This window comes from Chroicocephalus ridibundus, chromosome Z, assembly GCF_963924245.1.
Source record: "Chroicocephalus ridibundus chromosome Z, bChrRid1.1, whole genome shotgun sequence".
NCBI lineage: Eukaryota > Metazoa > Chordata > Aves > Charadriiformes > Laridae > Chroicocephalus > Chroicocephalus ridibundus.
Window position 1 is genome coordinate 43,000,270 of NC_086316.1, and position 14,848 is coordinate 43,015,117.

Sequence of the window (14,848 nt, forward strand, 5' to 3'; positions counted from 1 at the left end):
GAACCAAAGCCAGAACAGATGACTTAATTCCCTGGATTCTTCTGTCAGGGAAAGACAGCTTTCTACTACACATTTTCTCATTCTTTGTTCAAACCTGCTAAATGCCTCAAGTTTACAGACTTGTTCTGCTTCCCTCAGGAGATTACTCCAACACCTTGCCCATTATTTCACTATTGGGAAATTTTCCTTGATATTTATTCTTAACTGCATCTAATTTCATCTAGTAATACTCCCTTTTATCACTCATAACAGTGCCAAGCTCACGATCTCATTTACACTGTTCGAACATTCCTAGTTTATGTCCCTTCCCATAGCTATCACATATCCAATTTCAACCTACAAACCTACATCTACAGTGATTTTTCTAGTTTACTCTGTCATGACCACATGCTGAACAAAGTTTGCCATCTACAAAGCGTTCCATTCCCATCCTCAATTAAACAGAGGGTTGCAACTTGTGAAAACATGCTGTCTAGTTCGCGTAAAATGAATTCAGGCTGGAATCTTAGATCTAAGAATTCAGTGCCTCTACACTACACGTCCCTTCCCCCTTCCTTGGCCCTGACGAATAAGCATATTATCCAAAGCTATGACAAATAAATTTACATCTGGCAGTATGAATGTTGCAAGTGTGTTATTTTTTGAACAAAGCAGTTGTTGCTTTAGATAATAAGAACTTCAATATTTGTAGTCTCTTACAGTTAACTCTATTGAGCCTTTTGATGTGTTCACACTTCTTAATTCCTAAGACAGTATGTATATACGTGCACACCATTACAAACCTTCCCACGCTGACAGTGCCATTGAGTATTTTGGGTTTCAGACCTTTATTTACAGATTGTTCTAACTGGAAGATAAAGTGCTTAGAAATACATTTTTTGCAGAATGCAGGGCTGAAAAAGATAAATACAACAACTGCTGGTTGGGCTACTCCCAGCATTAACTGCTGTAGATAGTCCACATGCCTTAATGGTATTTGTTCAACAACCTGTGTGCCCAAAAAATATTTATACCCACAAGAGTTGCTGCCAGTGCAGTTTGGCCTCAGGAGCTGTATGGAGGCCTGCATACGTACAGAATACCGTGAGCTCAGCAGAGGCTTGGTCCTCTCCCACAATGTTCTCCGCTACGCAGGAAATCCACAGTCCACTGTCCATGGATGAAACGTTCTTTATGGTTAGCGAGGCAGGGTTCTTACTTGTGTCACTCTACAGGTAATCAGAAAAACAGGTATGTGTCAACCACAGTATAAAGAACAAGGGAGAGGCAGGGAATCACCGGCAACAGATGAATGGCATTTTAAATTTTCCGTTCCTTTTAGTTGTATCAGTCCACAATTGATCAAAGATTTACTTTAGTGTCTTACCCAAACAGATACAAAACACATACAGAACAAAATGTAACCGTCAGTGGCAGTGGATTCAGAGCTCCAAAAGTCCTGCTACAAACACTGCACTCAAGCATTTTTCTGTCCTGTCATTTTCAGTTTCTGCCTTTTTTTTAAACACCTCTTCCCCTCTATCTGTACACTTGCTCATCCATCTCTTCCACTTCATGACTCATTTCTGTGGTCTATCTCTGCTCTCCTTGAACATTTCCTTCACTCCTGTATTTTATTCAATCCTTGCTTCACTCTTACTTTTGTCTCTTTTGTCTACACTTGCGCTTCAACTGCTGCCTTCTGAGCTCTACTGCACCTTGACAACAATGTGTTGTCTTCCTCCTCCTAAGCCAAAATTTTTCTTGAAAGCTTGTTCTTTTCATGAAACCTCCCACAAGAAATTACGTACTTTCTACTATCTAAGCTACTGCCCAAGTACCGGTTTACATGTTTAGACACAGGCTAATTAAGGTAAGAATGACGATTCTTGTAAACCTTGATTCTTATGATTCTTAGAAAGCTCAATGTCCATTTACAGCCTTTACAGCCTTAAATGCCATATTGAATATGCAGCTATGCAACATCGAAGTAAATAGGGCTGAATTTAAAAAAAAATAAAGCTAGGAAGCCGGTGGTTAAAGGCTCTTGTTTTCTTAAATCAGTTCCTTCATATGATCTCCAAATAATTACTATTTCCATACGGGGCTTTTGTACTTTAAAATTTTAAAAATAAAACTAGAGCTCTGCAGAGCTCTTACGAGAACTGAAAGACAGGCTAGTCAAATTCTATACATGCCCAATACAATGATCTCAAGGAAGAAAGTACAAATTTTACATAATTTTTCATAAAATGTGAGACTATTTTCTTAAAAAGGAAGGGAACAAAAACACATTTAGAAAATAAACATTAGGAAAATTTTTAAAAACTACTTTTGAAGCACTTTTCTTCGTATACATATACATATACACTTCAGTGCTGCACAGAACACAAACAAATAATACACTGCATCTGTAAAGCCTGCGACTTTCAGTGGCAGCCAATGGGGACATGTGGGAACACTCCTGGATACAGTCATGTGGGATGAGAATTTTGAACCTCAAGATGACACCTTAACTCCACTTAAGTTAAATGCCCCTTTGATTTCACTGTGACACTAGGGGAGGTGAGTGGAAAAGAAAACACCCCATTACACACTTCTCCACACGCAACTCTGAGGTAAGCTGTGCTCAAAGCAGAGGGGCTCAATCGCAGGCTCAGGGCTGAAATCTAAAGCAAGAAAACTCTAACGAACACCAACCAGATTATACATCAGCACAGAAGCTGAGAGTGTACAGTTAGCTTTGCAGGACTGGAATTTAGTTTTAACTTTTGTTAATGTCTCTCTCTGTAAAACAGCAGAGAGAGAGAAAACAGGCAAAAGCAGCATAGGAGGTGAAGAAAAGGAAGTCAGAAACTGAGATATGGAAGTGAGAGAAAGGAAACCAAAAACAACACTCACAGAAAAGGGAAGGATAGTTGTGAATGGCAAATGAGGTTTAAAAGGCGCTCATTCTTCTGCTAGTGAAAAGACTACTGTGCTCCATGGCTAAGGTTGTAGCTAGCCTGTATTCTGAGCCCCTCCGAAATCTCAAGATGAAGTTATGCCAGGACAGAATGTTTCTGGAAGGCTTGAAGCAAACTGACCATGGCATTTCAAAGATAGGAGGGTTAAAAAATGAGATGATCTCACTTTTTGAACACCATCCCACATTTTTTTTGTCTCATAACTCAGAGAAGAAAAAGAAAAAGAAAAAGAAAAAGAAAAAGAAAAAGAAAAAGAAAAAGAAAAAGAAAAAGAAAAAGAAAAAGAAAAAGAAAAAGAAAAAAAAGAAAAAGAAAAAGAAAAAGAAAAAGAAAAAGAAAAAGAAAAAGAAAAAGAAAAAGAAAAAATGAAAAAATGAAAAAGAAAAAAGAAAAAGGAAAAGAAAAAGAAAAAAGGAAAAAGAAAAAAAAAAGGAAAAAACACACCTTGGCACAGGTTCCCCAAACCGTTTTAATTTCTTTTTCTTGATGATGACTGATGCCTTTGGGTAGTTTTTCAGATTAGAGAAAATTTTAAAAATAAAACTAGAGCTCTACAGAGCTCTTACTTATGAAAGCTGAAAGACAGGCTACTCAAACTCTATACATGCCCCATACAATGATCTCAAGGAAGAAAGTTCAAAGATTATGAGATCCCAGAGGTCCTGTCTCTTCCGCACTGTAGGAACAGCTTTGGAAGTACATATCCCGCACTTTGTATAGACTAGGAAGCTTTGAACAGCCTGCACCAGTATGAATTTAGAAAAGCCGATGCCATAAAATTGTAAATAACAGAGGGTCTTGCCCACCATGTAAATAATGGCAATTTAAGAGGTCAGCAGCTGCATGTTGAAGCTACATGCTTATATGCCTCTTCTTACCAACAGTTCCATCAGAAAGCACTTAATCATTGTATATCCAGTGTGGACACAGTCTAAGGTAGGGACACAGAACACAAAGATCTCAGAAAACAAAATTCCCCCTGCCTAGATGACTTTATTGAGGAAACATCTTCATGCCTCATTAAAAAAAACCCTGCCATTCTTTTCCGTAAAACCTTCACTTCAATTTCCAAGGCTTCCTGTTTTTGATTTGTTGAAGGATAAATTAAACAAGCCACAAAATAACATTTACAACCAAATTGCAACACATAAAGCTTTTGGCATGAAAATACAATAAAATTAGAGACACAAAGCTTTTTTCATTATTAGAGTACATTAGATTTATTCTCTGTATGCAGGAATTGGTGATAATCAGAAAGCCCTTGTGTTTCAGTATCTGATTCACCACAATACTTCCAAAAAGTTATGGTACTCATATACAAGTGAACATCCAAAAACCAGAATGCAAATCAGGGTCTCAAGGAGCAAATGTCTGCCATTCTCCAACTGCAGCAGTCACTCTGGATTGAAAGTAACTGGAAAATAAAGGTAATCCCGACATTAATGTTCTAGTTCATCTTTTTAATAAAAAGTTAACTAAAGCTGGACACGAACCTTCGTTCCATCCTTCAGCAGGGAACTCCTGTCTCTGAATTGTCATGTATTTGAATATGAAACTTACCTCATGGTTTGAAACAAGATTAGTGAGCACCCAGGACACATTAGGGGGTGGCCCGCCAGTAGTATCACAGTACAATGTGATGCTCTTTCCCTCCACCACGGTGATATTGTAATTGCTTAAGTTTGCTGAGGGTAAGTCTAAAATAGAAACAAAACAAAAGAAAAAAAAACACATGCATTTGCATTTGACAGAAATAAGACACCACTCAATTCTAAGCAAGCTCTATAAATGCAACCAAAAACACAGCTATTCACTGTGGTCAGTTACTATACAGTCAGGGTGCACAAACAGCATCTTTGCAGACATGTCCTTAAGCTGCTACATAATGTTTTTCTCCACCTCCTGCACTTCAGGTCCTAAGAAAACACTACTACATGTGGAAATACATTAAGCTAATCATATAGGGAAATAGGGTGAGCAAACAGAAGTTATCCTAACTTCATTTTTTAACTTCGAAATGAAAAAAGCACCATTCCCCTATTTTTTATAACAGGAAATTCAATCTGTCTCTTTGTAACAGCTGCAAAGAAACCTCTATTTTCCATGAACTGACATTGTGGTATTCCCACTGTTCTCTGCAACACTAGCAGGAAAATCCCACTAGCCCCCAGTATCACGCAAGAGAATGCCGCCCTCCCTCTCATACAGAGACACAGCTCATAGAAAGCTGGTCAAAACCTAGATCTTAAGTACAAAGTGAGGGGCACAGAGCACTGAACAGATCAAACCAGAGAAGAGAAAGGAATTGCAACAGCATTGCACAGAGCTGCTATCCAAGGCACCTTACCAGACTTAGCTATTGCCCTCAGGAAAGCAGAAAAGCAGTGAGATCGTACCACTCACCAGGAAACAGGCCAAGGATCGGGGCTCTCCCTCCACCTCACAGAGCTATAAATCACTTTGTATCTCGTTCTTCAGCACCCAAAGCAATGAGAGCTTCCCAAAGGAGTAAATATATGCTGAACACTTACAAAAACACAAGGAATTATAGACTGACCCTCTTCAAAAATAATGCCAGCAATATCAACAGACTTCAGGCACAGTGGACCTCACATTTCATACTTATTTACATAGGAAATAATTATGCAACATGCTAGAAATATCGTATCTTTCTTAAAAGATACTGTGCAATCATTCGGAGCTGCTACACTCTGTAAAAAGCCTTGTCCTCCTTTATGAGGCATTTCTTATCAACTGTTCCAGGCAAGTTTTACTTGCAATTTATCACCTCAAATACTCAAGCTTATCTGCTGTGCTGGATATGTATGCATGAGCTTGCAATGACTTTTTCTGAAACAATGGGTTTCCTTGGTTTTTGTGTGTTTTGTTTTTTTACTTAAGAGTACAGTAGTTTCATTACAGACTTGCAGGTATAGAATTTTAGCAGAGAATTTTTGCTGATGTAAAAAGTCCCATACAAACAATTAACCACCAAATCAGTGTGAACACATTAATATGTTTGCTAGAGCTTCCATAGAAGCTATATGTATTGGAAATCTCCCTTTAAGTTTAATTAGTTCAATAAAAATTAAATGAGAGGAAGTAATACTAAAGAGAAGACAAATAAGTTTCCAGGCAATGCTTTCTTGCCTAATAAGATTTGAAGATCAGCACAAGTATACCATAACTGCTTAGGCAATTCTCCCAGTGCTTTAAGCAGTGCTGTAATATGATTCCCGTTATAGGCATCATGGATTTCTTCTATTATGTTCACTTTATAAATCATATGTTGAAGTTTATTGAGACAGAGCTGGACAGTTTGTACGCCTTGATGCAGTAATCTGTTAGCGAAGGTAGCCATCTGCTCTCGCCTGCTGTGAATTCAAATCTCAGCAGTGTCTGTCAACTAGCTGGGCAGGAAATAAAACTAATCTTAGGGAACATTTGGATATTAATTATGCTGGTTAGGGAACAAGGAGAGAAGTAATGAGATCATTTGCTTTGTAAAGCTACACTTCCACACCACCTCTGAAAACCACTCCAACTGGTCTTGCCAGACCTGAACCTGCGAAGAGATTAAAGCTCCCCACTTCTTCCGGGCCTTCCTTTCTTCTTCACCTGGGACAAGGTCTACATAACAGATTAGTGTTTCACTGTGCTGCACAGTGAAGCCTGCACAGCTCCTGCTAACACATCATTTCATGTGAAATGTGTCATGTAAGCAAAAATAAAAAACAACTTTGGTCCTTTAGAGCCTTCCTTTAATACCTGTTAAGTTCTGAGACAACTTCTTCTTGCAGTGTGTTTATTTACAGGATAGGCAACTGAAGTTTAATTCATCTGGTACTGGTTCTGGTTCCCACACAGAATTTTATCTAGTTCTGTTTATTTGCAAAAGTCTGTACTTGTCATGTTGGTGTCATATCTCTGAGAGAATAATATAACAGTGCTTATTATTCTACAGATTCCCAAAGTCACATTAAAAATCAGTTGCAAGACCTGGCAGAAAACATTGTTGCAAAAAAGTATAAATAGAATGGAATGGCAAAATAGAATGGCATGGCATGGCATGGCATGGCATGGCATGGCATGGAATAGAATAGAATAGAATAGAATAGAACAGAACAGAACAGAGCAGAATAATCACATTATTGTGTGTGTTTTCTTTTGCTCCCTTTCCCAGTCATAAGAGGTGGGTGTGAAACACATAAAATAATTGCCTTGGGATTCATTTTTTCTGGTTGGATACCTTGAGTTAGTGAATTTTAACTGCAAGGTCATTTTGGCTTTTATTTCCAGTGGCATCCAGACTGCTCCACAGCAGAATACACACTAGTTGAGAAGTGGCTCTGTTTGCAAAAAAGCAGACAGTAGCCTAAGACCTCATATCTAGAAAATGTGATACACTGGACTTACCAATAAAGCAACGAGACTAAGCAGCAAAACCTGCACTGAAAAATAACTGTGTTTAGAAACCACAATGCACCCTAAAAGACACATAGGCTGAGTATGTATGCTCAGTGTAGTGTGAGACCCTTTATACAAGTCAGTAGCATTTTGACACCTACACAATTACAAAGATATCCAACCATGCTGCATTTACTCCTGACTTAATTTGGTTAAATACAGTGTTTTAGATGCTATCACTTCTGTTGATACAGTTGTACATTTTAAAGGACTTTGTATACAGTAATTGATACAAGCAATCAGATATCAGGTTCAAATACTTTTGTATACTGCCAGCATAGTAAGTTTAGACTGTAGCATAAGAGCCCACACAAGGTAGACATGACATCATCTTTCCACAAGTCCCATCTTGATATCTGTCAGACAGAGATTACCCTGTGCCCCAACGCTCGAAACATAATTCTGGATATCAGTAATAACACTGCTAGTATCCAATTTCTCCTTTAAGTTTGCTATATTCTTGGCCCCAAGAGCCTTCTGCAGCAACGAGTTCCACAGGCATGCTGTCCAGGCCATACACAAGAGCCATTCCCTTTTTCCAGTCCTGAAATTCGTCTGTAACATTCAAATTCATTGAGAGCTCTCCTGTTCTGATGGGACAGAGCAAAGAGAGTTTCTGAATGATCTTCTGAAGACCACTCTGTTTTATTTCATTTTCTCAAGTCCCTTTTCTTCTCAATAATCTATACAAAGCTTTTCAATCTCTACAAAAATAGGAGGACAGAACCTGTTGCTGAGAATTTTAAACTGTAATGTAGAGAGTTACGTAGTTCAATAGGTAAAAGTGTACACAAAAATCCAAGTGTTTCATTATGTATGGGTGCTTAACAGCTATGTTATTTCACCACATACAGAATATCTGTTCTCATATTCAAATTGGCAACACTCTATTCCCAGAAATAGGTAGCTCTGGATTAGAATAAGCAGCCACTTCCCTCATCCCAGCACAACCGGACACAATAGAGACAAGCAGGAGGAACTCATTTATGTCAGCTGAGTCTCTCCAAATACCATCTCATGCTTTAGAATGTACAAACCCTCCTTTTGAGGGGGGGCGCTATTTACCTTCACAGACCATCATTAGTGCAAACTGATGGCCCGAGGCCATCAGACAGTGGAACTGTCAAGTATTGCTAGGGAATGACTCATATCTCCACTGTGCACAGCTGGGACTTCAGCAATCACAAAACCAAATACTTCGGATGAAATTTTCAAAGGTTACTACAGCATTTGGCTACACAACTGTCAATGGAAATTAATAAAAAGAAAGTGCCTCAATTCCTAGAGGGCTTTCAAAGACTTCACGCTGCTACTTACTGCTTTCTACAGAAAACTCATGCTGGCCTTGGTAGAGCCAGACTGTCACCTCACATAAAAGGAAGGATATGACCTAATTAAGAAATAACTGAGTATTAATACAAACTCTGTAGTCTGTAACTCACCTCTCAGAACTAAGCTAATGCTCTAGTCAATATACTACAGCAACTTTTATGCCATCCTTTGCACACTAAGTTCCTGATTTTCATCAGCCTGTGGACAAACTCCCAGGAGTCTAGCCATGACGCAGTGTCACTAAATGGTTTTCAATGTGGCCCATGACGTCTCTTTTTTGCTTGCCACATTTTTGCAGGTCAGTCTGTTCTGTGATAAGAACAAGCAGTTACCAAGAAAAAATGGACAATTTTTTTCCTCAAAACTAGCCAACTCCATCTGAATTTTAATAAGGTCATTTTAATCCTTACCTGAAATCCTTAATCACTTTTTAAAAAAATATATCTGACCCAGAATGATTAAATTAATACTGAGACAACAACCATCTATCAAACGGAACCATGTAATGGCAAACTACCAGAACCACTGATTTACAAAATATCCCCTGTAAATTCTAAGATACAGTGGCCCAAATCGAGTCTGCTTGCCACACATAAGGTTTAAATACAGGCCAAGGTTCTTGGCTCCCTTGTTTCTGCCTTTTCTCTCTAGGGAGAAAACATACAACTAATTACAGCACTACAGTACAGCTTGGTAACACCCACTACTTGTACTGTCTGGAGCCTGAAAACAGAATGGTTGACAATGCAATTTGTTAAGAACTGTGCAAATGGATCTGCAAATTTCAGAGGTCCTACCGGCTCCAAACAGGTAGTATCAATGTAAGACGTAAGAAAAACAGAGTTTTCTTATATCATTCTAGTAAAATTCTGCCTTGTTCAAAAATACAGGAATGTTTACAAATTCCAAGGGTCTTTTCCTGTGGGCTTTTATGAGTTTAAAAAAACAAAGCAAAAAACTTCCTAGTAATTCTAGCTATAAAGCTAGGAGCTGTTGGATATCTAATTCACCTCCTGTGTTTCACTTAGCGACTGTCTGCAGCCAACAAGCTCTGAGCCAGATTTCAGACATGGGGTAAGTGGGCATGTTTCCACTGAAGTCTGCAGAACGACAGGGCCAAAAATCAGCCTGGCTGCATCTTTAGAGCACTATAGACAGGATATTCCCCAAAAGTTTACATGCAAAACATGAATTAAAGAAATGTAAAACACTGTTTCTATTTCCTGTTGTATCACAACCACATTATCAAAATGCTCAGTACATAGAGATTATTGCAGAAATCTCACATAAATTATTCCAAGATGACAACCACAACCATATTCAATGAAAACAAAAAAAAATATGTTGCACAAATAAAATACAGAACTAGCAGAAATGAGGAACATTTAGAATATTATCATCTTTCATATATCTTCTTTTTTCTGGAGCCCAAAGATCACTTCCCTCTCCAGCTACAGGGAAGAGAAGCCCACAACTTCTCATTTCACTGCTCCAACCACCAGGCGCTACTCTCCATTTCTCCACTATAACTTTGCCATCATGCACAACAAAACTTGAAATTTCCCTTGAATTAAAATTAACAGTAAGGGCACTAATCTGAAAGGTGTAAGGGGGTAAAAGGAAAAGGAATCCTGGATTATGATCCTTTCCCCAGCATATTTCCATACTCTGCCCTCTGAGTGCTAATGTAAATTAAAGAAACAGTCCCAGATCAAAACCTCTTCACCTCTTTAGAAAAATATATAGCCATTGAATAGAGCACTGAATAACCACTAAATAGAGATGTGCTCATCATGTTGCACAGCAAATCTTGGTTGTGTTTTCCACAATGACCATGATATTTTGCACAGGTCTGACAGCGTTAAGCTAAAACAGTCTCAAACACTCTACAGGTCGGTGGCGAGGACATTATCCCCAAAGTTGTAGGTTAGATTCCTGAACTGAACAGGAATCCAGAGAAGGATGAAAAAATCTCCTCCTGTATTTAAAAAAAAAAAAACAAAAAAACACACACAAAAAAAAAGAAGGTCTTGTTATGTCCTTTTGAAAGGAAAAGCACAAATTCTTACTGTTGGGAGAGACTGAGTCCAAACATAGATGCTCCTTGCCAAAGCCCTGAGAAGAGTCATTCAGACCAGAGTTTAGGACTTTCCCATGCCTTCAGCATTTCCTAATGAGCAGTTGGAAGGCATATGCACACTGAACAAGCTCATTTCAGGCCTCTTCTTGCTAGACATGCTTGCTGCTTCAGCATACCTTCTTAGAAGTCCAACTCTCATTTTCTTACCGTGCCAGATCTCACAACACCCACCTCATTAGTCTATGGAGGAACGTCTTTCTGTCGGGAAGCAGAATGAGTGATGTGGCAGCTCACTGAGCCACCCAAATATTTTAAAATACTAAAAGAAATCTGCCTCCAATCATGACACGCCTGATTGTCACGTTCAGCTGGGAACCTTTACAGAAAATAATAAAACAAGTACAGCTTCTACTGGAAGATGATGAGTCTTTAAAGCATGCTTTCCCAGAGCCAATACACCCTTACTTTGCCTTTATACTCTCCATCACTCCCTGCTTAACTGAAATTACCACTAGAAGCAAAATTCTGTAAGTAGAGCCAGGGTGTGCTGCAGCAAAGGCCACAAAACTTGCTAACTCATCTTCACGATTACAGCAACAAACACAACCTCTGCAAAGCTGTCATCCCATCCAGGCCTTCAAACGCCATTATGAATGCCATGCAGGCAAAAACCACCAACAGCCGTGCAGCCCAACAAATTCACTTGGACAGCAAGCCGCCTTCTGCAGTCAACCTGTACAGGAGCTTTGAAGGTTGCTGTTGACGTTTCAAACCGGATGAAGGGCTTATATTTCCAAGGTTTACATCAGCTCTTTAACTTCTGCCCAGGACCTTTCTCTTAAGGTCCTAGGCCTGACCCGGGTTCTAGTAGGAAGGTGCTAAATAAGAAAGGATCTTGCAGCACCTGAATCGTTTAATTGACGCCGTCCCCAGTACTAATATCAAGTTTGTCTGCAAGAATTTTCAAATTGTATGTATCTAGAGAGGCTATCAACCTTATCAACACTTCCCTTGCTGGCAGTCTCCTGGAGGTAACCAGCAATGTTTTCCTCAAATTCCCTGAATGGTTAAGGAAATTAAATTACCTCTGGAGAAATTGTTATTAATTGGTATTTAAGTTGTTTATCCACAACTTTCAAAACAAACCCAAATACATTCAGTGCAGTTGGGCTGAATATAACAGCCACAAACTGAACAGATGAACCAGGAGCTAAACAGCCTTTGTAATGTAAGTTAATGAGGCCTCAACTAGCTTATGCAAACCTCTAACAAATGGCTTCTTATTCACTAAGTGCATATAATGCAGACGCAATTCTTGTATCTTTATCTGGGGAATTTCATGTGTCCAGGAAATACTGAAAACAATGCCAACCTGTCAAATATTGCAATGTAATAAACATGTGATCCTGAAACAGGAACAGTCTCAGAGAACTACATACAGAAGTAAAATGATGGATTTCATTCTTGATACCAACTATACCATATAGCAAATATATGGCTGAAGAGATGCCTTCAAGAAATGTCTCCACTTTTAAAGTGAAAAAAGTACTTCTTTTAGACTTCAGAATACAGTTATCTAGTCATCAGTCTTCACCTACTTACATCATAAGAACAAAGTAAGAATACCGCCAGCCAACAGTCAGATATCCGTCCTCCCTCAGTAGGTCCATACTCCACATTCATGCAGATGCGTCAAGTCAGGCATAGAGAGTACCTCTGCAAGTGTGCACAATGCACTGGGTTTGGGAACAATATTGTAGTGATCAAGACACGTTTCCTTCCCTTAGACAGTGCCTTACCTCTTTCTATTTCTAACCTGCTTTGTATCATAAACCTGCTTCATTCAAGTTAAGCAGAAATTGAATCAGAATCATAAAACAAAATTCTGCTTTTTTTTTTCAAATGTGAGACATTCACGTACATCACATACACTCAGCTATCATCATCCACAAGCCCTGATTTACATATCATATAACTAGATATCTATACGAAACTTACTTCACGAACAGATAAAAGTGTGCATGCTCACAAGGAAGTTATGTACATGTCTTTGAAAATGAGATTCCTGTTGCCTTTTCAAACACCCATAAATTACTGGTTATTTTCACTTAAAAGCTGGAACAATGAAAATCATTTTAATTAAGTTTGGAACATTCTAACTCAACTTTGGAGCAACAGTTAAACCCATTACTGTAAAAACACTCATAAAAAATAACATTTTTCATGCAGCCCATGATCACAGATAAGAATTAAAACTCTTACAGAGAAAATAAGAACAGTTTTCCACCATACATCATGCATAACACCTAGCTCTTGAGCCAAAATAAACAACACGGACTAAAAAGCCCATGAATATTCTGAAAGGTAAACACGGAGAATGTTTAAGGCTTTTTTTAAACTCACTTCATTCTGCCTGTAATGTTCTCCTTCTGATAGTCTTATCTGTGAAGTCTGCCTGATAATGGAAAAAAATGTCAACACCCATTGGATTATGCCTTTGCTTGTGGTTTTAGACTGCATTGTACAGTGATTGCCTAAGATCTAATGCTTATTTTATTGACTCACTAATACTACAATCTTTTGTGTAAATTCAAAGAAATAAACATGTCAGTCCTTCACTTCGCCTTCCCCCCCGCCTTAGAATTTATAGGCACCTGCCTCCAGTTTGATATTTACTTATTTACCTCTAGGGCAAAAATCTACGACCAGTCCATTTATAGTCATCTGAACAACTACCTGTAAAATTTTGTGACTTTCCCACCTAAGCAAGAAATGGGCAACCCATCTCTTCAGATTGTAATTCTATATTACAACAACTTCTAAAATTTCGTCAGTCATACACAAGAAGGAGCACCATAGAACTTCATGCGCAAGGGAAGAGACAGACAAAAAGTGTTAGCATTCATAAAATCCAGTAGCGCTTAGAACAGACAACATTTCCACTGACTGGCTGCATATAGAAATAGCCAGTCTGAACATGCATTTGTTATATGTACAAATATATGTGCAAATGAGTTCATGAGACTAATTTGCCACTTTGTTCAGTAGACTTTAGCTGGCATGCATGACCAATGACAAGAAAGAAAACATCTACCGAAACAATACATCATAAATAAGCATAGAAAGCTGGGACAGTAAGCAAAATTGAAAGCCAGATCAAGCACCACACCAGCATATATAAAGCAATCTGATTAACTAAATTGGCCAGATAAGGCAAAACACTATTACTGGACTGAGATTCAGAGAAACAAAAAATCCACACAGGACTGAAGAGACAGCTGTAGAAGCCAGACTTCCCCCAAAAATACCATAAGAAAAAAAGACTTCTTTTGATACCAGTGAGTTCCACGATAGCCTCCAAGTAGCTGAATGCCTACAAGAGGAAGCAACCAACACCTTAATAACCAGTCTCAAAGACATGGTCTTGCCTCCTTGGCATTCAGTGAGCCACTGAAGTGACTGAAGTGCCAAAGTCCCCGCAGCCTGATGGACTTTTGAGTGACCCTACCCCAGGCATGGGACATGCCTCACTTCCAAGGACTTAATACACCAGTGACAATTGCCGCCAGAGCTTACAGAAGTAGTAATAAGAACAAAGTGTTTACTTATTAGCTCTCTTTCTTCATTTTCTAATGCTATGTATCAGGTGGAAACAAAAAAAAAAAAGAGGATGGTCTGTGTGGTGATGCTGTCCATGTTGTACCAACAACCAGCAAATGCTGTGAAAACAGCAAAACTAAACAGCACCATTCCTCTAGACAGAAGGCTCTACTAATACTACTGTGGTAAATGCATCTTAAAAACCTGTGACAGAGTAATTAAGTGTAAATTTCAAGCTTAAAAGAATCTGAGAATTTTCATCATACATAAATACATTTCAAATGCAGTTGAAAAAATAGTTCTGCAAACATCGTAACAATTGATTGACACCTTTAATATTGCAGCTGGAAAGGATCTTCCAGATAGTAAGCATACCCGACTTTGAACCTCAAGAAAAGAGGCCTCTAAATTGCAACCAGCCTTT

The 14,848-nt window shown here is 38.6% G+C and overlaps 1 protein-coding gene across 7 annotated transcripts in view; it reads right to left on the minus strand.

Moving 5' to 3' along the window:
- The window catches only part of NTRK2 (neurotrophic receptor tyrosine kinase 2), a 211,408-nt gene that overhangs the window by 164,921 nt on the left and 31,639 nt on the right, over positions 1-14,848 (minus strand). For all 7 annotated transcript variants that reach the window (XM_063321389.1, XM_063321390.1, XM_063321391.1 and 4 more), the window contains exons 6-7: positions 4,506-4,642; positions 1,076-1,208 (exon numbers count right to left, since the gene is read on the minus strand). In XM_063321389.1, the coding sequence (XP_063177459.1) occupies positions 1,076-1,208; positions 4,506-4,642 (270 nt within the window). The remainder of the gene's footprint in view (positions 1-1,075; positions 1,209-4,505; positions 4,643-14,848) is intronic.